The 23795-nt window shown below is 41.9% G+C and overlaps 1 protein-coding gene across 1 annotated transcript in view; it reads right to left on the reverse strand.

Annotated features, from left to right (window-relative positions):
* KIF5C (kinesin family member 5C) overlaps positions 1–23795 on the reverse strand; it is a 107709-nt gene that overhangs the window by 60260 nt on the left and 23654 nt on the right. Inside the window, exons 3-11 of the mRNA XM_077447730.1 lie at positions 21512–21585; positions 16410–16514; positions 14270–14318; positions 12794–12849; positions 10303–10390; positions 7827–7951; positions 6231–6335; positions 1627–1775; positions 1397–1545 (exon numbers count right to left, since the gene is read on the reverse strand). Of these exons, the coding sequence (XP_077303856.1) occupies positions 1397–1545; positions 1627–1775; positions 6231–6335; positions 7827–7951; positions 10303–10390; positions 12794–12849; positions 14270–14318; positions 16410–16514; positions 21512–21585 (900 nt within the window). The remainder of the gene's footprint in view (positions 1–1396; positions 1546–1626; positions 1776–6230; positions 6336–7826; positions 7952–10302; positions 10391–12793; positions 12850–14269; positions 14319–16409; positions 16515–21511; positions 21586–23795) is intronic.

Here is a 23795-nt window from a genome sequence, read left to right on the forward strand (position 1 = left end):
GCCAAAACATAGGAAATATAGCTTTGTAGTTTGATAGGAATAGGGTCCTCTAAACAACCCAGAGCTCACTTGACAATATGTGGGTATAAAGCAGGTATCTGACAACAGACCACATTGATTACAATATCTAGTGAGATTTTGATAGGTCCAGGATAGTTAAAAGTAGCTTCCATAACTCTCATGAGCCATTTAAAGCCCACTGCACACCTAAAAACCATACTAAAACATCCCCAGAGACAGCTCACGCATCAGTCTACAGCCAAGCTGTCACCAGTGGTGCTCTCATTCTCTATGCCTTTCTCCTGTCACCTACTATAATAATAATAATAATAATAATAATAATAATAATACAGGATTTATATAGCGCCAACAGCTTACGCAGCACTTTATAATACTAGTATGATATCAAACAATGAAGCCGCACACTGCACCATTTGTAGTTTATCAGATTTTATTGGAAGTAGAGGTGACTCCCCCTCCTGGCAGGTTTCATGTCCCCCACCTACCAGGGGTTAGTCAGAGTCATTGACCCAGAAGGAGAGAACTAAATGCTTTAGAGGAATCAGAAGGCAGAGTGTCTTCTCTTCTCGATTCCATTAAAATGATTTGAGGAATGATGGGAAGCACAATGCGAGGCCTCAGTTTGAGGCTGCGACAAAAATTATAATTTAGCTGGCCAAAGAATCTAAGCCGCTTCAGCAGGAACCGTCTGAGATTCGAACCCTGTATGGGCAGGCTGAATGTACCCAAGCTGATCGATTGTTCAACTCTGGTTAACAATAATCAGTGTTCTACCAGCAGGGGCGGCTCCCCCTGCATCCCACTGGGAGAACAGTGTCTCCATGGAAGGGATTCCCCTGTTAACACTCTCACCCATGGTTGCAGGAAAAAAAATTGCACAACACCCAATACATTGGTAATGTAAGGTGTGACAATGAGCCTTCCAATCACAAGCAGCACTTTTTATTGCTTACAGTAAGAATGAAGGAGGAAATGAGGGAGGTACAGGGAATCTGATGTTCAACTAAGCGCAAGGATTAAAGATCCTTTAAAAGAAGAGTATGGCCATACTTTTCTTTTGGTTCTTGGATTGTACTTACTTTTGCTCAGCTGATGTGACAGTGCCGCTTCAGGCTCTAGAAGGATCCCAGCTAGATTGTCAGGATCCACCCAGCTGCCTGATAGCTGGCTCTCCTGTCCAGCACTCCAGTATGATTGTGCAGTACTGTCTTATGCAAAAGTGGGACAGGTGTTTTTTTTTTTTTTATATTTTTTTTTTTATATACCCTTAACTTCTCCTATTCACACAAAATCACAATTTGGCCAAAGTGGCCCTGCTAGAGTGTCTATTCTAGTTCCGCTGCATGAGAAGATCATTTGTAAGTCATTTCCTTACCACTCCTCCATCTGTTTAGCTCAATCTCCAGGTGCTGAATGATATTCTTGAGCGTTTTGTTTTTATCCTTCTCTTTTTCATATTTCTTCTTCCACTCCTCGGCAGTGAGCTCCAAATTGACAGATACGGTGTTCTTAATGGTCTTAGCCCTACAACCAAATATAAGTAAAACCAAGATGGATTCCGTAGATATCAAGGTTCTCAGCAAGGTCAAGAGGAAGAATGCTTACCGTTGGCCAAACATAAGAGTGGACTTTGTCTCAGCGTCATTGAAGATGGATGGAGAACAGCAGATAATGATAGTTGTTCGACAGTTTCCTCCGAGAGAGTCCTGGAGTATTCTGGTCATTTTGCTGTCCCTGTATGGTACATGGGATTTCTATAGGAAAAAATAAAGGAACAAATACTGCATGCGGTCATTCATTTTATTCCCCATCACAGATCCGGAATTCTGACTACACTAGCTGCATGCTTGTTTTAAGTCTGTGACTGGGGAACTAAAACCAGACAGCAGGGTTTTTAAAAGGTTGGCATTGGCACCATTTTTAACTTTCTTTGAAGGGTCATTCTTAGATGGAAAATAAAAAGGGGTCCATTACATCAATCCAGTGGTACTATCCCAGTCATTAAAAAGTTTTTAGAAATAAAGGCTTTGAAATGAGAGCTCAATTCTTTTAGGATCCGTGGGGGTATGCCATCTGGTCCAGGTGCTTTAAATCCACCTTTATTCTGTCTAAATAATTCTGAACCATATTGAGCGATTGTGGATCATTTGGGGCTGTGTCAATAAAAAAAAAAAAAGCATTATGGACATGACTTCCCCCATGTTCCTTTGTATACACAGATTTGAAGAAAGTATTTAATAAAATTAGCGGCCTTGATTTTCTTTTCACATATTCGGTTATATTCTTTGTAACATTTAAAGATGATAGTGTTCCTTTCTTCTTATATTTTCTAGAAGCTCTCATCTATAGATTTTTTATTTTTTTAAACTTTGGCCGTGAGCCACAGTTTTTCTAGCCTTTTAAAGGGTTACTAAACAGTCGTGTTTAAAAAATAAATAAAAAAAAGCCCACCATGTCATACTTACCTCCACTGTGCAATTAGTTTTGAACAGAGTGGCCCGATCCTCCTGTTCTGGGGTCCCCTAGTGTCACTAGTAGCTCCTGCCTGCATCAGGAAACCACCTAGGAGAAGCACTCTCCTTGGGGGTACTTGTGCGGGCGGGCTCCCGAGTCCAGCTTTTGCGTCCACAGACACAGAAAGCTGGACTCAGGCCCACCCCCCGCGCTTGCATCATTGGATTTGATTGACAGCAGTGGGAGCCAATGTCTGTGCTGCTATCAATCTATCCAATCAAGAGCCGAGACCACGGCCATAGAGGGTGTGCGCATCTCCTGCGTGGGAACAAAACGGGCTCAGATGAGTTCAACTGGGGGGCTGCTCAGTGACAAAATTTTTTCACCTTAATGCAAGGATGCATTAAGGTGAAAAAACACGAGGGTTTACAACCCCTTTAAACTTATTGCCCATGGCAATAGGATTATGCAGTGTTTTCATACAGTTTTTTTGAAGAATTCCCATTTCTGTGTTCGTCTACTCCAATATTCCCTCCCGGTTCAAGTCTTGGAGAGCTTCCCTCATCCTTGGAAAAAATTTACTCTCCTAAAGTTAAGGGTTTCAATAGAAAATTTTTTGGTCCAAATCACTTGCCGACACCCTAAAAAGGTAGGCACCTCATCCCCTACTATATATAAATTTGGTGAAACCAGGGAAGGGAAAAAAGGGGGGGGGGGAAAAGGAAAAAAGGGGGGATTTTTCAACGGTGCTAGATATAATGCAAAATAAACAGAAAATACTAAAAATTCATAATAATTTATTAATGTACATTAAAAAACACCATAACATCTCATATAGTACACAGAAGTATAGAAAACAGTATACGCATTGCTAATCGTCAAGAGGAATCCCAGATGACAGGCTGACAGCACTTGTTCCCAACATGTTTCGCAATGAGCTTCCTCAGGGGAAATGTGCGACTAACAATAAATTTAATAAAGCGTTAGTTAATATACACCAGACAAAGTGTGTTACAAAAAGCAAATTAACATAAGATGATAATTTGCTTTTTGTAACACACTTGTAACACATTGCGAAACATGTTGGGAACAAGTGCTGTCAGCCTGTCATCTGGGATTCCTCTTGACGACTAGCAATGCGTATACTGTTTTCTATATTTCTGTGTACTATATGAGATGTTATGGTGTTTTTTAATGTACATTAATAAATTATTATGAATTTTTAGTATTTTCTGTTTATTTTGCATTATATCTAGCACCGTTGAAAAATCCCCCCCTTTTTTTCCCCTTCCCTGGTTTCACCAAATTTATATTAAGGGTTTCAATGTTTTCAGTGTGTGCTTATTGCTTACAGCTGACATTAAATGAAATCAGGTTATGGTCACTGCTATCCAGATTTTCTTTTATATGAACATTAGTCATAAGCTCCGCATGGTTTGAGATTACCAGGTCCAGAAGAGCACCATTCTTAGTTGGGCCCTCTATGAACTGTATCATAAAATGGTCTTGTAACAGGTTTCTACATTTTTGCCCTTTAAATGTTAGTGCAGTGCCATTACTTTCCTAGAGAAAATGCAGCTTCAGTTTTTCTTCAGTGCTTGTGCATTTGCTAATGCCTGGGTATTTGATCACAGGATCTCTAGTGAAGAGAATCAACTAATTTGAACTATGATCCTCACAGTTTGCTTATGGTCTAGACCAGGGGTCTCCAAACTTTTCAAACAAAGGGCTAGTTTATAGTCCTTCACACTTTAGGAGGGCCAAATTGTGGCCAGCGTGGGCAGAAAGTGTCGCGGGCCCGGCATCAGTGAGAGTAAATATGGCCTCAGGGTTGGTGGTCAATAGGAGTAGGCGTAGTGCCCATTAGTTGGAGGAATAGTAGCCAATCATAGTTAATCAGTGGAAGAAATGGTGCCCCACTTTTGGTGTCAGTGGGAGGAATAGTGCCCCAGGGGCTGGATAAAGGCTAGCAAAGGGCCACATCTGGCCCTCGGGCCGCAGTTTGGAGACCCCTGATCTAGACCTACAGGCCGGTACTAAAGGGAATCTTGAAGTATTTCAGTCTTAATTACCCATCCAAGTGAGGCATCTGATTTTAAGTTAAAAATGTACTATATAAAAAAAAACATTTAACAGTACCCAGTAAGGTACTCCAACTGTACGAAAAGGCAAAAAGGACAATTCCTATAATTCCTTGCAGTCAAATACAGCATGTTTTCTCACTTTTGGATGGGAATGTAGCCAATTTTTAATTACGTGCAACATCATTGTCATGCTCCACTGTGCAGGTGAAGCTGCAGAAGGTGGTGCCTGATCAAGGAATAAGCTGCCTCTACTGTCCTAGGTTCAGATTTAGGCCTCATGCACACGGACGTTTTTACAGCCGTTTTTTTGAGCTTTTTTTGCAGCTTAAAAACGGCTGTCCATGTTAGTCTATGGCTTCATGCCCACCTAGACGTTTTTGAGCTGCAAATGGCATAGGCGTTTTTAAGCTGTAAAAAAAACCCAGGACCAGTGCGTTCCGTGGCGTGGAGCTAGAGCTGTAAAAACGCGAATCGCGGGAAAACGCACAAAAACGCGCACAAACGCGCAACATATTTTCTTTGTTTTCTGAGTCCTATAGCCAAGAGATGTGTTTCTTAAAAAAAGCTACTTAACGCTAACGCTAAAAAACGCGCAAAAACGCCAATGCAAAACGCGGTAAAAATCACGTTTTTAACAACAATTTTTCCAGGCATCGGAGCTAGCTTTGCAGCCAGTTTTTTAAAACGTCCGTGTGCATGAGCACTCAATGTACCTGTCAGACCTACCGATCTGTTAAATTGCTCTTGGCTGCTGCACTGATCTGTGCATTCTTAAAGCGGGGGTGAAGGTCAGGCAGTTCCCACCCAGTGTCAGTTAATGTCAGATTGTACGCTGCACTATCACAGTCATTACTAGTATAAAAAAAATATATATATATATATAAAAAAAAAAAAAAAAAAAAAATCCCATTACACACACACACACACACACACACACACACACACACACACACTCTCATTTGTAGATGCTATAACTTACACAATCACATAACCAATCAACATACACTTAATGAAGACATTTTATTTGATTTTTTTTTTTTATTGGAAATGTTTTATAGCAGAAAGCAAAAAACTTCTCAAGATTCAGGGTTATTTCTTTGTTTATATAATGAAAAAATAAAAAACCCAGTGGAGATTAACTATCAAAGAAAGCTCTATTTGTGTAAAAACTATACATAAATTTTGTTTGCGTACACCAGGCAATTTTAAGCATGACCACGCAATTACCAGTTAAAGTAACACAGTACAGAATAGCAAAAACCACCCTGGTCATGAAAGGGGTAATATCTTCCAGAAGTCAAGTGGTTATACTTCATTATTTCCAGCAAGGGCTCAACATACATGTTACAATCTCACTTGATCATACAATCAGCTTTAGACCTACCAAAACTATGTAAAACAGGACCTACCTAAACTGCCCAATCAATTTGTATCAAATCAAGCAGGCCCTTGAGCTACATACTTATTGGTAGACTTAAAGGAGATTGTACAGGTTGTAACGTATGTATCGATTTTAAAACGGGTGTCAAATGTTCATCCAATACTACTACACACAGTTACTACAGGTAGATCTGAACAGCCTGTTATTTCATATGAAAAAATGACTGTCATTAGGATGCGCTGGAGAGATTTATCGCACCAATAACTAGGCGGCAGGTTCAGGTTACTCACCGTTCCCTCAGCCAAGGCTGAGATTACATTGCCCAAGGCTGATAAAGACTTATTGATGTTTTTTGCTTCATCCAGAACTGCTCCCTCAGCTCCAGTTTTGCTGACCTGATGGAAACATGAAAGGATCAGCAGAAATGTACTGACACAGGTCGCCAATGGTGATCATCAGAATAATGCTCGACATTTCACATTCTATACAACAAAACTGACACATCTGATACACACACACATACAATATTAAATTATATATACACACACATACAATATTAAATTATATATACACACACACACACACACACACACGAAAACCACATTCACTATTAGAATTTCAGTCTAAAATTATTTTCCATCCCGTTTACTTTTCCGCCAGTATCAGTTTGACCCCTTCAACTAGTAGAAAACAGAGTGAACCGTCTGAAAACCAAAGAATTTTAATGGTGCAAGGCTAGCTTATAAATAGCGTATCTAAACCCAACAACAAAAATTTAATATATTGCAGTTTTTAGAATTGGTGGTTGTATGCATTTGTTTTCCCCTTTATTCTCTCCTGGTGATCCAGCCACCAACACTTTCTGCCCTAGGGTGTACTGCATCTATGGAACAGCGGGGTTGTCCTCCTAGGACAGGACTACAGAACTCATCCCTAGCTGTCAGAACAGACATGAAGCAGCAACCCAGTGGTTGCAAGGCACTGATCTTTAGCTTTTGGTGACCACCGTGCCCAGGGCGGTTCCCCATCTGCCCACCCCTTGTCCTGGCCCTGCATAAGGGTATGTATTCTGTAGTATACAAAGTAAAACATACATGCAGTGGATACTCCAGTAGGTGGAAGAAAGAACTAAAGTATAACAAAAAGGAAAAACTTTTTTTTAGTTTGACAGAGTAGAGAGATTAGAACACCTGTCAGATTTTATTGCTGTCTATGCCTCCATTAAAAGGAGACTCAACTTCTCTATGGGCTTGATTTACTAAAGGCAAATCCACTTTGCACTACAAATGCACTTTAAGGTGCAGTCACCGTAGATCCGAAACTGAGGGGGAAGCTCCGAAACTGAGGGCGAAGCTCCGCCGATTTTATCATCCAATCATGTACAAGCAAAAATGCTGATTTTTATTTTCCTTGCATATTCCCTTCAGATCTACAGCGACTGCACTTCCAAGTGTACTTGTAGTGCAAAGTGGATTTGCCTTTAGTAAATGAACCCCTGTGTGTCCTGTTCACCATTATCATTGAAAATAAAAGAAAATCACAAAACTTTGGGCTGTCCCCAGAAACATAATAGAGGGGAAATGTTCCAATGGGGACACTAGACCTGGTGACCTGGATTTCAAGGATTTCCTCACACTTCCTGTTTGGCTATGGAACAGTAAATTAAAGTAAATATTCACAATGGGACATAGGTGGCAAAAATAAATCCGACAGGTTACTATCCTCCCTTGCTCTATCCAAAATGGAAAACAAAAAAAACAAAATAAAAAATGCCCATAGTTCTACTTTAAGCTCAGAAATTAATTTTGCAAAAAGAATACTATATAAAACCCAATCAAACCCCACCAAGGAGGATTTCCAAAGCAGAGCAAAATTAATGTTCTCACCTTTTCACTTCCTGCCAGATCTACAAGGTACAGTTTCCCACAAAGCTTCTTCTCAGTCTCAATATTTTCTTGTTTTATATTGATTAAAAAAATACTGTGACTTCTGGAACTGTGTTCATTCATGTCTGCATAGGACAAAAACAGCAAAGGGGATTCATATCAGATGGAGACAAAACCCACAAAAGAGGAATATTAAAAAAAAAAAAAAAAAAAAAGATAAGGCATTTCGGTATAAAATGAGATCGATGCAAGTAATCATATCAATTGTATTGTTTTTATATACAATTTGTGACTGTAACTACATGGGGGGCAGCTACATTTTCTCAGTACAAATACACAGTCTGCCTCCTCCTTTGCATTGGTTTGTGCTTTACAAAGCAAGTCTGAGTCAGCCAACTGATTGAAAACAATGCACTACCTGTGTGGCTGATCTCGTATCTCAACGGTTATTAAGCAGGAACTGAGTGCAGAGAAAAAATACTGTACCCCAATCTTTGGATTGAATACAATTACTCAAAACAGGGAGGCATGCAAAAGTCACATCAAATTTACTTTAGAAACAAACTTGTAAGATTAAATAAATGTAAGGCTCCTGTTGTGGGCTCCTTGAGGGTAGGGACCAATGTGAGTGTGAAATGTACAGGGATAGGGGTAGACACTCACTCAGGTTGAACTGGATGGACTGGTGTCTTTATTCAACCTTACTAACTATGAAACTATGCAAGAGCTGGATGATAATGCAAAGTACCTTTCACATTATGCATGCATTTCTATAGAATCATGGTGCACCAAAAATACAAGGTGCTCTGGCATTTAGATTGTTTACTTTGCAGGGGAAGTTGCACTTTGCATGGGAATTTTCTTCAGAGCTCAATGAATGAGGCGAAGCTCCGCTGACTTCTATCACCCACCTGTGTGCAAACAAAAATGCGTTTTTTATTCTTTTCCTTGCATGTGACTGGTATTTACAAAGTGAAATGTTGCCATATTCACTAGGCTCTCAGGAAAAATCCCTTGCAAAGTGAACAGCCTCATTTTGTCATCTCGTTGGCTAGTAAATCTGGCCATCACAGATCTCTTTTATGCAGCCTGCAAAATCTAACAGACTCCTCCATACACGCCTAACAACGCTGGCAAAATCTAAGGCATGCTTCACATCTGTGTGTTTTATGCCGCGTACACACGATCAAACAATCGGGTGGAAAAGTCCGGCGGACTTGAGTTTGCCGGACTTTTCCACCCGATTGTTTGATCGTGTGTACGCGGCATAAATCCCCCCGTGTGTAGCCTCCGGCATACTTTTTTGACCCGAAAGTACGGCGGACTTAGAAAGTAGTTTTGCACTCCAATCTTCCCGCCGGACTCGCATTTCGGCGGACAATCCGGCCGTGTGTATACCAGTCCTCCGTACTTTTGAAATGAGCGGACTTTTCCCGCCCGGAGAAAAGTCCGCTCATTAGAGCGGGTCTCCAGGTAGGCGGGGCCCGCGAAGGAGACGTCGCAGGCCCTGCCACCTGGTATGGACTTAAAGGGGAACCCCAACGCCGAAAAAAAAAAAAAAAAAAAAAAAAAAAAAAAAAAAAAAAAAAAAAAATCGGTGTGGGGGCCCCCCCTAGGTCCACATCAGACCCTTGCCCGAGCATGCTACCTGGCCGGCCAGGAAAGGGGGGGGGTGAGCGATCGCCCCCCCCCCCTCCTGAGCCGTACCAGGCCACGTGCCCTCAACATGGGGGGTGCCTTGGGGAAGGGGGGGGGGGTCGCGCAATCCCCCCACCCCAAAGCACCTTGTCCCCATGTTGATGAGGACAAGGGCCTCTTCCCGACAACCCTGGCCGTTGGTTGTCGGGGTCTGTGGGCGAGGGGCTTATCGGAATCCGGGAGCCCCCTTTAATAAGGGGGCCCCCGGATACTGGCCCCCCACCCTATGTGAATGAGTATGGGGTACAATGTACCCCTACCCATTCACCTGTAAAATAAAGTACAGTCTTTTGACTTCTATCAGTGTCTGATTAAAGCTTGTGGGTGGAGTTGATCCTCCCTCGATTTTCCTATGAGGCTACAGGACCCCTGACCCTCTGTCTGGACAGTGCTGATTGGCCCTGTGGTGATCACATGCACCCTCCCAAGAAACCAAAAACAAAAAAACCCTCTAGCAATACACACCTAACTGAGCATGTGCAGAGTGCCCCCAAGGCTCTGTACCATCAGGAGATGGATTGGGGACAGTAAAAGAAGGGGAGGATCAGAGAAGACAGGATCAAACAGCCCTTTGTACACAATGCAGTGCATTAACCCCTTAGATTCCACAGCGAGTATAACAAGCATGCTTTATTGCATATACAGACTGATTTTACTGTTGTGAGTTTAGTAACTTTAAAGTGGAGGAGAATTACCTTAAATTTTTTTATTATTATTATTATTGTTATTATTATTATTCACACCAGTTTAATTTATTTTTATTTTTATGGTGACTTACTCGTAACAGCAACATGTCTATTCGCCTTTCCGTCATCGATAACATCCATCACCTCCTCAGGGCTGGATACAAACCTCTCCGTACAGCCCTAACAGAACACATGCAAAAATACAAAACAATCAGATCAATTTCCAATTAGAACAAAGTCTGAATTTTTCAATTCAGATTGAATAATATCTTCTAATCTGAATTACATTCATCGGAAACAGAGAATGTTTATTATTTGGAGCACACACTCCATACATTACATTTAAGGCTTGGTCTACCCAAAGTGGTATTTTAGTTATAGGTGGGGCTTAGTAAGCAGCCCCTGGTTAGTAGTCTCTTAAAGACTAACACCATCTTTTGCACAACTTTACACTCATATCTAGGGTGCAAGTGGGTCATGCAGCCCCCCCCCCCCCCTTTAGCCCAAGAACACTTTTACCCCCATAGAAGTCACCTTCTGTGAATGAATAAGCTATAAGTCACCATCTACCACCACAACAGATGGACCTGTAGTTCAATGGAACACAAGTGCAGAGATCCCCGCACTTAGGGAGAGATTTAATAAACTGGAGCTGAATCTGGTGCAGCTGAGCATGGTAACCAATCAGCGTCTAACTTCAGCTTGTTCAATTAAGCTGAGAATAAGCCCCAGTTCACACTGCCGCAGCTTCAAAGTCACATGACTTTGAATCAGACATCCCAGTGTGATTTCACCGTGGCTTGCAAACGACTTTTGACAGAAGTCATTGAAAGTGGTGCCAAAGTCGCACCAAAAAGTAGTGCAAGAACCTTTCAAAGTCTGTGAGACTTGAGTCGCACCGATTAGAACGGTTCCATTGCAGTTAATCAGGTGCGACTTGCCATTCGACTTTAAACTCTCAAGTCACATGACAAGTCGCGGCAGTGTGAACCAGGACTAAAACCTAGAAGTGGACTAGTTTCTAGAGCTGCACCAGATTTTGCACTCTACAATTTTAGTACCCCTTGTAATCCATCAACATGTCCTCCAGCTCTTCATTGGAAAGAAAATACCACGGTATGGGTAGGTAGCTGGAGAAGAGTCTGCAGAAGCCTCATCATGCACCCGCAATACAATGATTGTGAGTACAATGCTTTCCAGGCTCCTGTGAACAAATGATATAAATAAATGTGAGTTCCTGTATGCACATTGTGCGTTTTGTCACACATTGACATGCACTGCAGCAAGCTGCCTATTCCAAAATGCAACACACAGATGGTTCACAGGTGTGCATTGAAGCGCCAGGCAAAATGAATGGCACTGTGGTGCTCTGTGGTTAATACGTCCCATGAACAAGCATTACTGCAATGCAAAGGGATAAGACCTATAATATCTCAGCATAGTGCCCAGTAGGCGTGCATGCCTGGAAAATCAAGCGCAGATATATGTCCCCAATAAAGTCCCAGGGAGATACACTGTAAGACGGTTTAACAATCAGCCTCTTCCGCTGAAGAACTTTTGGGAGCACTAGCTCTATAAAATGAGGATATCAACCTAAAATGGCTTTACAGCAGGCTTAAAACAGGACCAAACCCTTCAATACTCTCCACAGGTTCCCTCCCCGGCATCTTCAGATATCTTTATTGGCTGGGCCAGGATGACGCAACACCCACACTGCACATGGAAGCAAATACATCTCAGTACCCAGTGCTGCTGTTAGAAATCATGTGGCCCTGTACAGCATAGCTGACAGGTAGTGTGAACCAAGCCTAACAGGCGGCTCCAGCCACATGCACCAACTGCTCATTCATGCAACCAGAACACCCGAGAATGAGCCCTTAATTTTTATTTCATTTTTTTTACATTTTTTAAACAGCCCTGTAAGGGTTGGTGAAATATCTATCAGGGACGTAAAAAGACACCCGTCTCACTTTTGAGACAGAGAAAGACTGAGGACACAGATTCCTTAATCCTTTCTCTGTAGCCTCAGTTGCAGTGCGAGTGATCAGGAAGCACTCTGTACAGAGGCGCCCCATTTATTCACAAATGAAGCATTGTAAACACAGTGGGATTAATTCCAGCAATTGCACCCACTCCTGTTGCTCTGGGCTCCCCCGTTGAACTTATGAGGCCTTGGCGCCGCCCCGTTCAGGAGGGCAGGTGCTACCCCCTTATTAGTAGGCCTGCTTGTACCAAGGTGTGCATAAGGGAGCTCTGTGTATATTCTAAAGCATCTTGTAAGCAGGAAGGTAAAACTTTATTGCAGCAGAGGTATAGTGTGTCTCTTCTGCAATAAAAATCTTTCCTGCTCACAAGTTTTCAAAATCAGGCTTAATTCAGCTTTAAGGATGCAAAGGAAGTACATAAAAGGGGAAAAAAAGCCTTTAAAAAAAAAAGGTTTAAATGTGGTAACTAGCAAACTCAAATGAATTTCCCTTCAATGGCAAATGGTGGTAAAGTTCAGGATGCTCCCTTTGGAAAAAATACATGCACACAAAAAAGAATACACTACATTTTATGTAATTATATTGTAACATGCTATACCTTCACATAGGGAACTCTGTTTTTATCTTCATGTACCGCTAAGTTTGTTTTGGAGACTGCAGAGAATGAGAGAAAGGAAATGCAGCAGAAAATTCAAGTCTTAAAAAATATGGAACAGAAACCCCAAAAGACATTAAATAAGATTTGGACAAATTTAAAGTAAGTATATAATGTTTGTGTATATTTGGAAATTATATGCACATGAAGAAAGCCATGGTTGATTATTACATTAAAAAAAAGTCTGCTTCCTATTTAAAAGCCAATAAATGTAGCTGTATATTTTTGTTCATTAAAGGGACACAGAATTCAGGTATTCTGGTACACTTGGGAGGCAGGCGGCACATAACCCCATGTTTGTATTCCTTTTTTGAATGCTTTGAAAACCTTTAAAAACACATACTCATATATATATCCCCTGAATGCTGTGTGCCTTAAAGTAAAGGTTTAGCTCAAGAACACCCACCTTTTAAATGTGCCATCTAATCTGCAGCCCCATGCCTCCTCTTCTCTACCTTTTACATGAAGGCAGGGGTCTCCAAACTATGGCCTGAGGGTCACATCCAGCCTACTACAAGATTTTATCCAGCCCTTGGTTAGGTTCAATGGCATATCCTCAGTGTGGACGAAAGGCTACCTATGGTCTGCACTTCTGATGCAAGGAGAAACTGTTAACCCGTATGTAAGTGGGGACTCCTAAGGGAAACTGAAATAGAGAGAGAGAGAGAGAGAGAGAGATCCATCTCTATATAGCTAGAGATATATATATCCACTGAGCGGAGGTCTCATGGGGATGCCCATCCACTGAGCGGAGGTCTCATGCCAATTTGGGGGGGGGGGGGGTGGGAGCCTCCTTAGTCCAGATATAAGGGGGGGCTCAAGGTTGTCCCTGATGTAAGGGGATCTCTGCTTGGGAGTCAGATGTTGTAAGGGGGAGCCATGATGAGTTTTTTTTTGGTCAACGACTTATAAAATATACAATGTAGCCCTCATATTGAAAAGTTTGGGGACCCCTGCAATAAGGAAAAACATGGAAGAAATACTACAGAGCTCTGCAGGGAGAGGGACTACAGTAATCGGTGCCAGCTTGATGTTGTGAATGACATCAGCTGCAGACCATCCCTGTCATTCATAAAAACAACCCAGAAGCTAATACTTTAGTCCAGGGATATGCAATTAGCGGACCTCCAGCTGTTGCTGAACTACAAGTCCCATGAGGCATAGCAAGACTCTGACAGCCACAAGCATGACACCCAGAGCAGAGCATGATGGGACTTGTAGTTTTGCAACAGCTGGAGGTCCGCTAATTGCATATCCCTGCTTTAGTCGCTCTCCCCGCAATAGTAGTGGAATAGGTCTGAGCTCAGATGTCTGGAGGGGAGTGCCTGGTTGGAGCTGTGAAAGGGGACCAGAAGTGGAGGAATAGCCCCCCACTCTTTTTTATTACTTGACTGAAATCTGTACAGAAAAATGTCTTACCATCCAGTAAATCCCGAATTTTGTCCATATAAATTTCAAAGTAGGAGACCTACCAGAGGGGAAAAAAAATAAAAAAAATAAATAAAAAAAAGTTGAATTCAGCAGCTAGATAAGGAAATTAAATCTTAACCTGACCAATGCAATACATTAAATCTCACATAAATTGTGCATCAAAATTTGTATTTTATTCTCATCAAGGACGGTGAATTAAGCACTGAAAACAGACAGTTATCAAACAGGCTGTATAATAATTTAAGTGTTTATATTTTTATTAGGTTTATTACACATTGTACTAAAAAAAAAATCCTTCCATCCTAATAACAGATAACAATGGGCCCTTCAGATGCTACATAAAAAAAATAAAAAAAATTAAGCCTGGCTTAACGTGGGACCTGGACAGACTGCACTACAGCGACTATCACTGAAGCGCTGGACGCCTCAGTTGTTTGCCTGTTTTAAAGAGGAAGTAAACCCTGATGGGTTTACTTCCTCTTTCATTCCCTGCAAAGGTAAAGCATAATGGACTACTATGCATCGCATAGTAGTCCATTATGTGTCACTTACCTGACAGAGGAGCCAGCGAACTCACCGCTGTCCCCTGTAGTCCGGCGCATCCATCTTCTCGGTGGGGTCCCGCAGCTCCGCCGCTGTCATTCGGCGAAGCTGCGACACATGCGGCATCTCCATCATTGAAGATGCCGCGCTCAGTGCGCCTGCGCGCCGCTGTCTAGGGTGCATGCGCCGTAGACAGCGGTGCCCGTCTTCGGGCAAATATCTCCTAAACCGTATAGGTTTAGGAGATATTTCTTGGACCTAAAGGTAAGCCTAGATTAAGGGTTTACAACCACTTTAAGCAACTTAAATGTGAGTGGAATAGTTTTTCCCTTAATAAATTGGGCATCGTTTAAGAGATTTGCGCAATGAGCGTTGTTATTTTTCTCTATCCACATGACTGCTGAACTGCATGGGAATCTAAATATCTGTTCATGATTGGAGGGATTTCTGGTTCCAGTGTACTGCTTGTGAGGAGTAGTGTAGCAGAGTGGTTTTTCTATTTGTGCATTATCGTTGCACTGATGGTAAGGGTCTGTCAAGTTGGGTGATGGTGATGGGACCCCTACTATCCTTATCTCTGCTGAATGAGGTGGAGGGAGATCTGTTGTGGATTCACTGAACTTTCAGTACCTGTTTTGGACGTCTACACATGAATGTGTTACTTTAAGTGTGTGTGTATAATATATATATATATATATATAATTTTTTAGCTTTCAATATAGTGCGAGCTGCTATTTTGTTTATTTTATTTTTATTTTTTGAGTCAGCGCAACAATCTTTATTTGTATAAAAGTATAACTAAGGCAAAACTTTTTTTTTTGTGGATAGAGTGGAGAGGCAATAGAACACCTGTCAGTTTTTCTTGCCGTCTGTACTCCAGTTAAGGAGATTCACCCTCTATTTGTCCTGTTTACTATCACTGAAAGTAAAAGAAAACCCGAATATTTGTATTGTCCCCACAACAGGAATAGAGGGGAAATCTTCCAATCAGGACTCTAGTTCTGGTGATCTTGTGGTATTGTCCCCACAACAGGAATAGAGGGGAAAATCTTCCAATCAAGACTCTAGTTCTGGTGATCTTGTGGTTCCCAAGGTATACCTTTAATTTTTCAGAATATCCTCTCACTTCCTGTTTTATTGGACAGGAAGTGAAGGTAAATCTCTACAATGGTACACAGATGGAAAGAAAACCTGACAGGGGCTTAGAACCTTCCCTAATAAAAAAAATATTCTACCTCAAAAACGCAATAAATTGATCGTTCAGCATGAAAGCACTGCTGCAGTTCTTGTAGGATTCAGCCAATCACTGCCAGCCATGAGAACATGCACACAGACAGGGGACAATACATTACAGGTGATAAAAAAAAAAAAAAAAATTTTACACACATACATCTATACATACACACACATACACATACACATACACATACATATACATATATAGGGGGTCAGGGGAGGATAGTGCATCAACAGTGTATGCATTTATTTTATTTCATTTTACATTTGAATAAGACTTGCGTAAGAAAATACACTATAAACCCTCATTATCGACACACCGAGTTGCCTGCACGAACACCTTCCTTACCTTTATATGGAATTCTAAGTTTTCATCCATCGAATAAATATGATCAAATATGTCCCGGGCAATTCTTGGAATGATTCCCATGAGCTGATGATCATGCAGCTTTCCCTGAGAACAAAAGATGGCAGACAATTACTTACATGACTGTTACATCCAGTGTGGTCATATGCACAAGCTTTTCAAGATGTCTCAGAATAGCATTTTTATATTCTTTATATGTTCATTTTTCTCCAATTCTGTTGGTAAAAGGAAACGTGTAATTTCTCCCTTATGTGCCTCTACATAAACTTCTGAGGCCTTCTCCCAAGCAGCACCTATATTGGTTCCATGGAAGTCTGTGGGGTTCTCCTGCAGAGGTGTACCCGGGAGGAAGAGTATTATGGAGTGGGGAAAATGTCTGCAGGTCATACATAGTCACCCAATACAGGGAAGTACACATCAGTGGCAGTGGAGAGGGGCTTTAGTTTAGGTCACGGAGTAGGCAAAAGAATAACTATACTTTTGAAAGCTTAGTTATCCTTTAGGTAGTATAAAACAAAGGAGAATGCCAAGTATGGACATTTTACATGTTGTTCCAGTTTGGACCAATGTAACTATGCATATACAGTGGGGAAATTAATTTAGGGGCAGGGGAGCTGGTGAGTGCGGCAATTTGCTCTACGCACGGAAAACGCACCGGTTGCGATTCAGAATACACCAGGCACTGAGCACAAGTCACTTTTATTGAACTTTTGTGGAATTCTTCTGAAAAAAAAAAAAAAAAAAAAAAAACACGTTTCCTGACGATTTTTGGTTTTGTTTTTTTTCTGTTTTTCTGGATTTTTCCTTCAAAAAATTTCATATGGATTTTTATTTTATGTTTTTTGAAATGTTTTATTGTGTAAAGATGATATAAGCTTGATGGGCTCCATATGCACGTATTTTTGCACTATAGCACTATAGCACTTTTGATTGCACACAGTCGTTAATTCCATTAATTTGTATTTTATTTTATCATATGTTTTTTTTTTTCAAAATTTTTTGTAATTTGCAGATATTTTTTTGCACTGTGATTTAACACACAAGAGTAGCAACATTAGCACTTTGAGAAGGCTGGAATAATTTTCAACTCATAAGTAGTATGCGATTTTTGCACTGTGATAGGAGAGCGCCATAACTACCACCTTGATATTTCTAGTTCTTTCCAACCTATTAGGCTGGTACTTTTTGGTAGTGGCAGCCTCCCTTCCCTTATATGCGATTTAACAAATTTTTGGCCTTTGTCTTAATATCTTTTGTCTCCATAGCGCAAAACCTACCCTCTCTTAAATTAAATTATTTGATCCCCTGTAGATTTTGTAAATTTTCTCACTTTCAAAGAAATTAAGGGTTTATACATTTTTATCATAGGTGTATTTTAAATGATTGAGACAGAATATTAACCAAAATTCCAGAACACACACATGATATAAAAGCTTTAAAATTGAGTCGCAGTTCAGTGAGTAAAAAAAGTATTTGATCCCCAAGCAAAACATGACTTAGTAGTTGGAGGAGAAACCCTTGTTGGCGAGCACAGAGGTAAGACGTTTCTTGCAGTTGGTTACCAGGTTTGCATACTTAGGAGGGATTTTGGTCCACTTTACAGATCTTCTCTAAATCCCTAAGGTTTCTTGGCCGTCTCTTGGCACGACCCATCTTCAGTGTTCTGGCTGAGGGAAGGTTGTTCTCTTCCAAGATTTTACAAATACATGGCCCCATCCATTGACCCCTCAATAGGGCAAAGTCGGCCTGCATCTTTAACAGAGAAACAGCCCTAAAGCATAAGGTTTCCACCTTGGTGCTCGACTGTAGGAATGGTGTTCTTAGGGTCATAGTCAGCATTTTTCTTCCTCCAAAACACAGCGAGCCGAGTTAATGCCAAAAGCTCAATTTTGATCTCATCTGACCACAGCACTTTCTCCCAATCGTTCTCTGAATCATTTAGATGTTCATGAGCAAACTTCAGATGGGCCTGTACATGTGCCTTCTTGAGGAGGGGGACCTTGTGGGCACTGCAGGATTTCTATCCATGGCGTCGTATTCCGTTTCCAATGGTTTGTTTGGCGACTGTGGTCCCAACTGCCTTGAGATCATTCACAAGCTCCTCCTGTGTAGTTATGGGCTGACCGCTTACTTTTCTCATGATCATCCTTACCCCATGAGGCAAAATCTTGCATGGAGCTCCAGACCGAGGTAAAGTGACTGCTATTGTGTATTTCTTCCATTTGTGAATAATCGCTCTAACAGATGTCTCCTTCTCATCAAGCTTCTTGATGAAGTTCTTGTAGTCCATTCCAGCCTTGTGCAGGTCTACAATCTTGCTTAATCTTGTATGATTAAGCACTGTTAAATGCGTCAGCTTGTTTGTCCCATTTTTTGATGTGGCTTGTATCTGTTGGACTTTTTACTAATAAAGGCTATATTCCAGAGTGTAACTGTGCAGAACTTTTTGCCTCATGTTGCTATATGCTTAGCCGGCACCTGGTGTTCCAGATCCAAGGAGAGTTCTATATCCACCATTTTTCAACCTGCAGCGACGATCCCTTTCCCTACAATCTTGTCCCCGACGTCTTTTGACAGTCTTTCCCATGACGGTGAAGTGTGAATTGAGCAAAGATTCTGTGGACAGGTGCAGTAGTGTATTTAGGTTTTGTGTTGTCCTAGGCCTGACTAAACTTGTGCACCCTCTAATTTAAATATGACCCACCCCTTGCTTCGAGTGGGGACACTAGCTCTAAGGGCCGGGGGGGGGGGGGGGCGGCAATGGATTCCATTCATTTGCATAGATGTCCTCTCACTTCCTGTCTGGCTATAACCCTCCCTTATTCTGAGAAAGAAAGAAAGAAAGAAAGAAAGAAAGAAAGAAAGAAAGAAAGAAAGAAAGAAAGAAAGAAAGAAAGAAGTGTTGCCTATAGTTATACTTTATCAAAAATTTGTGCTTAATTTTATGGAGAGGACCAAGCGATATAACCATGCCAATAGTGCAGCAGAAATGGCGGCGACAGTGACAAGACCGGGCCAACGCTAGTAAAAGAGCTGGAAGAAGAAAGCGGAGGCCCGGCAGAAGAAGTGAAGAGCGGGACAAGACCCCCGAAGTGGGAAGAAGACCCCCGGGCGGCGAAGGAGAAAGCCGTACTCCTCCGCTAGTAAAAGAGCAGAAGATAGCGGAGGAGCCCAGCGAGTAGACCCCAGAAGACAGAAGAAGACACCCGGAGCTGTCTAATAAAGTACTTTAAAAACCTGTGTTGTGTGTTTATTTACACTTTTTTTCCCCCAAGGTGAATGAGTAGGGGTACATTGTACCCCATACTCATTCACATAGGGTGGGGGGCCGGGATCTGAGGGCCCCCTTATTAAAAGGGAACTCCCGGATTCCAATAAGCCCCCTGCCCACAGCCCCCCCGACAACCAATGGCCAGGGTTGTCCGGAAGAGGCCCTTGCCCTCATCAACATGGGGACAAGGTGCTTTGGGGTGGGGGGGCAGCAGGGCCCCCCCATTCCCCAAAACACCCACCCCCCATGTTGCGGGCACGTGGCCTGGTACGGTTCAGAAGGGGGTGGGGGAGCTCGTCCCCACCCCCTTTTCTGACTGGCCGGGCTGCGTGCTCGGATAAGGGTCTGGTATGGACTTTGGGGTGACCCCCACACCGCTTTTTCGGCGTAGGGGTTCCCCTTTAAATCCATACCAGGCGACGGGGCTCGCGAGGCGTCAATCTCCCCGATGGAGGCGGCAACAATGACTTCCTTTGCTAGTCCCGTCTACCTGGAGTCACGTTCAAAATGAACAGACTTTTCTCCGTGTGTGGGCAAGTCCGTTCATTTCAAAAGTCCAGTGGACCTCCGCCAAAAGTCCGGCAGATTTTCCTCCTGCAAAAGTGTGGTCGTGTGTGGGCAAGTCTGCTCGTTCGGACTGAGTCCACTGCATAGTCTGATCGTGTGTACGCGGAATTACGGTATATTTGCCTGCTTTGAACAGCCTATGCCACCCTTGCAGCACTTCCCTGATTGACCACATTGGGGGGGGGCGCAAAGTTTTCCTCCTAATGAAACAACCAGATGCCGTGATCAGAGTACATGTAACAAGTTCTCTTATGCCAGGCCCATATTGAAAAGCTAGTCATGGCAGCATAGCCACCCAATTGAGGGAAATAACTGGGGCATACATTTTGGTACAAGCCTGTGTTGCAAAGGGAAAGGGGACAGCAACAGAAGTTCAAGAGGTATGCTGCTATATATTACACAATTAGTTACTGGGAGTTTGATAACACTTTATAGGAGCAACTCAAGGCAGCAGGTAGACGCAGCCAGGAAACACTGCACTATGCTAAAGTAAAAATCACCGTTTACAACAAATGTTTTTTGTTTTTTTCACTGACAAAAGTGTTATTTGTGTACGGGTCTCCCAGTTTTTTTTATTTGATTTTGCACTGTGAAGACTGTACGAATTAGCACTGTCGTCATCTATGAACTTTACTGATGAACTAATTACTTAAATTGTTTTAAGTCCAATTAAGATTTGAGGTTTCAGTTGAAGTGTTGCATTACCCTTATATGGGAAATCACTTTGTTTAGACAGCGCTGGGTTTGATACATAGCACAAGTTACAATAAAAAACACATTATGCCTCCCATGTTTTCTTTTAAATGTATTCTCTGTAAAGTCTTTAAAAAAAAAAAAATGTAAGACTTTCACCAGCTCTCTGCTCAGGGAGCTCTGAGAACTGAGCGATCAGCGGTGTTTGATTGCTCGGCTCTCATTGTTAGAGCCGGTGGTGAACAGATGCATCATCAGATCGATTATGCATCCACCTAGGCAAGTATGAATCTGCAAAAAAAAAAAAAAAAAAAAGTCCATACTTCTTTTATATCTGACCGTGTGCCAGGGCACGTCTTCCACTGGGGCATATCTTAGAGCCAAGCTAATGCTTTTCAGTTTTAAAATTAAAGGGCCTGTGTATACAGGGGCCTGCTGAGAGACTGCCACATGCATCATCAGTGGGATAAAAGACCAAACAACTAGCCAACCACGGTTCAACAGCAACTAACATCACAGAATTCACAGGACCGTGATGATTCCATTGTATTACCTCCATTGTGTGAGTCTTTCCAGAAGCGGTCTGTCCGTACGCAAAAATGGTTCCATTGTATCCATCCAAAACATCTTAAAAAGAAGAAAAAAAAAAAAACCTGAATAGATTAAACAGAAAAAAATATATATACACACACACACACACACACACACACACACACACACACACACACACACACACACACACACACACACCAATACAGTTCAAGTAAAGATCAATAAACCAACAGATGTGTCACCTATAATCCCCCAGTGATTTAAATTTTTGACTTTGTAGGAGTAGAGACTAATGCAAACATCTAGCCAAACAGTTAGTCTACAGATGGCCATACACTTCAGATCTTTCACCCCATATGTGTCGCAGGGATGTGTCGAATATTGAGGGGTCACCATTTTCCGTGGCTTGGAATGAAGTTCCCTGGTGATGTTCACCTACTGTCTCCCTTAGGACCACCAATGAAAATCAGCACATTAATAGGTGCAACGTTTCAGGTTCTCCCCCTCTTGTAAGAGTACTAAAGTAACTTCAGGTACTTCTCCCTGCAGAGTAGCCACTCCAACTGGAAGCGCAATTTCAGCTTTCACCTGGTTTGTAGTAACCTAATACAAAGGCAGATTACGATAGTTCTGCTAGTTGAAGAGGAAAAATGCAATTCCTTAGCTAACGAGTGTACATTTACAGCTGGCTGCAAAAAATTGAACACAGAAATAAACAGTGATCCCGCCCAGGGTTTGTCTCGTCTTGTCATTGCTTAACCACTTCAACCCTGGAAGATTTTACCCCCTTCTTGACCAAAGCTCTTTACAATTTGGCACTGCGTCGCTTTAAACGGACAATTATGCAGTCGTTCGACACTGTAGCCAAAACAAAATTTATAAATGTATTTTATCAGCTCTTTGGTTATTTTTCCCGCTTTAAAACAAAAAAAAAAAAACATTTTGAAAATATATATTTTTTCTTACTTTTTTTGCTATAATAAATATCCCAATTTTTAAAAAAACAAAATTTCTTCATCAGTTTAGGCCAATATTTATTCTTCTACATATTTTTGGCAAAACAAAATCGCAATAAGTGTAAATTGATTGGTTTGTGCAAAAGTTATAGCATCTACAAAACGATGGGAAAGATTTAATGGAATTTTTATGGCATTATTATTATTTTTCTTTTGCGACATCGCAACAGACAGATCAGACACTTGATACTTTTTTGGGACCATTGACAATTATACAGATTATACAATTATACAGAAATCAGTGCACCAATTGCTGTGTAAATGTCACTGGCAGGGAAGGGGTTAACACTAGGGGGTGATCAAGGGGTTAACTGTGGGGATGGGAGTGACTAGGAGGAGACATATAATTTTTCCTACTTAGTAGGAACAAACGATAGGCTTCTTCCCAGACAGCACAGGGATTTGTGAGTTTACACACACAAAGACCCGTGCTGGCGCTCGTGCCCGCCGGCCATGCACATAGAGTCCCCTGATGCACGCAGCCGGCGTGCGCCCTCTGGTGGCCTAAAAGCAGAAGAAGGATGCACCCATACAGGGTTTTACCCAGGGGAGCCATTCTGCCATAGTACATCTGCGTGAGCCGGTCGAGAATCTGTTAAAGTAGAACTATAGGCAATTTCCCCCCCCCCCCCTCCCCATTTTTGATACAGCAAGGGAGGGCAGTAACCCATAGGATTTTTTATTTTTTTTCCACCATCTGTGTCCCATTGCAGAGATTGCTTCACTTCCTGTCCCATAGCCAAACAGGAAATGAGGAAATCCCTGCAAATTAAGAGAATTCCTTGGGAATCCCCAGGTCACCAGAACTAGTGTCCCAATTGGAAAATTCCCCCTCTATTACTTTTCTGGGGACAACTCACAATTGTAATTTTATTTATCTTTTAAGGATAATGGTAAATAGGAGAAATAGAGAGGGGGAATCTCCTTAATGGGGACAAAGACCACAATAAAAACTGACAGGTGTTCAAATCTATCTCTACCCTATCCAAAAAAAAAAAAAAAAAAGTGCCTTTAGTTATACTTTAACCACTTAATCGGCTATGGGCGGCTGTTAACGGCTTCAGGACGGTCGTTTAACTCTGAGAGGCCGTTAATTACACACGAGAGCATCCATGACCGCCGGGTCTACGGATCACGGTAAACGTCGGCTCATCACGGCCGTTTACCACATGATCGCTCCGTCAAATGACAGAGTGATCACTTGTAAACAAATCAGCGTCATGTTATGACGCCGGTTCCTCCCTCCCCCTCTCTGTGCCAATTGGTACA

This window comes from Lithobates pipiens, unplaced genomic scaffold (genome assembly GCF_037356315.1).
Source record: "Lithobates pipiens isolate NorthernLeopardFrog02 unplaced genomic scaffold, aLitPip1_a1.2 Scaffold_22, whole genome shotgun sequence".
Lineage (NCBI taxonomy): Eukaryota > Metazoa > Chordata > Amphibia > Anura > Ranidae > Lithobates > Lithobates pipiens.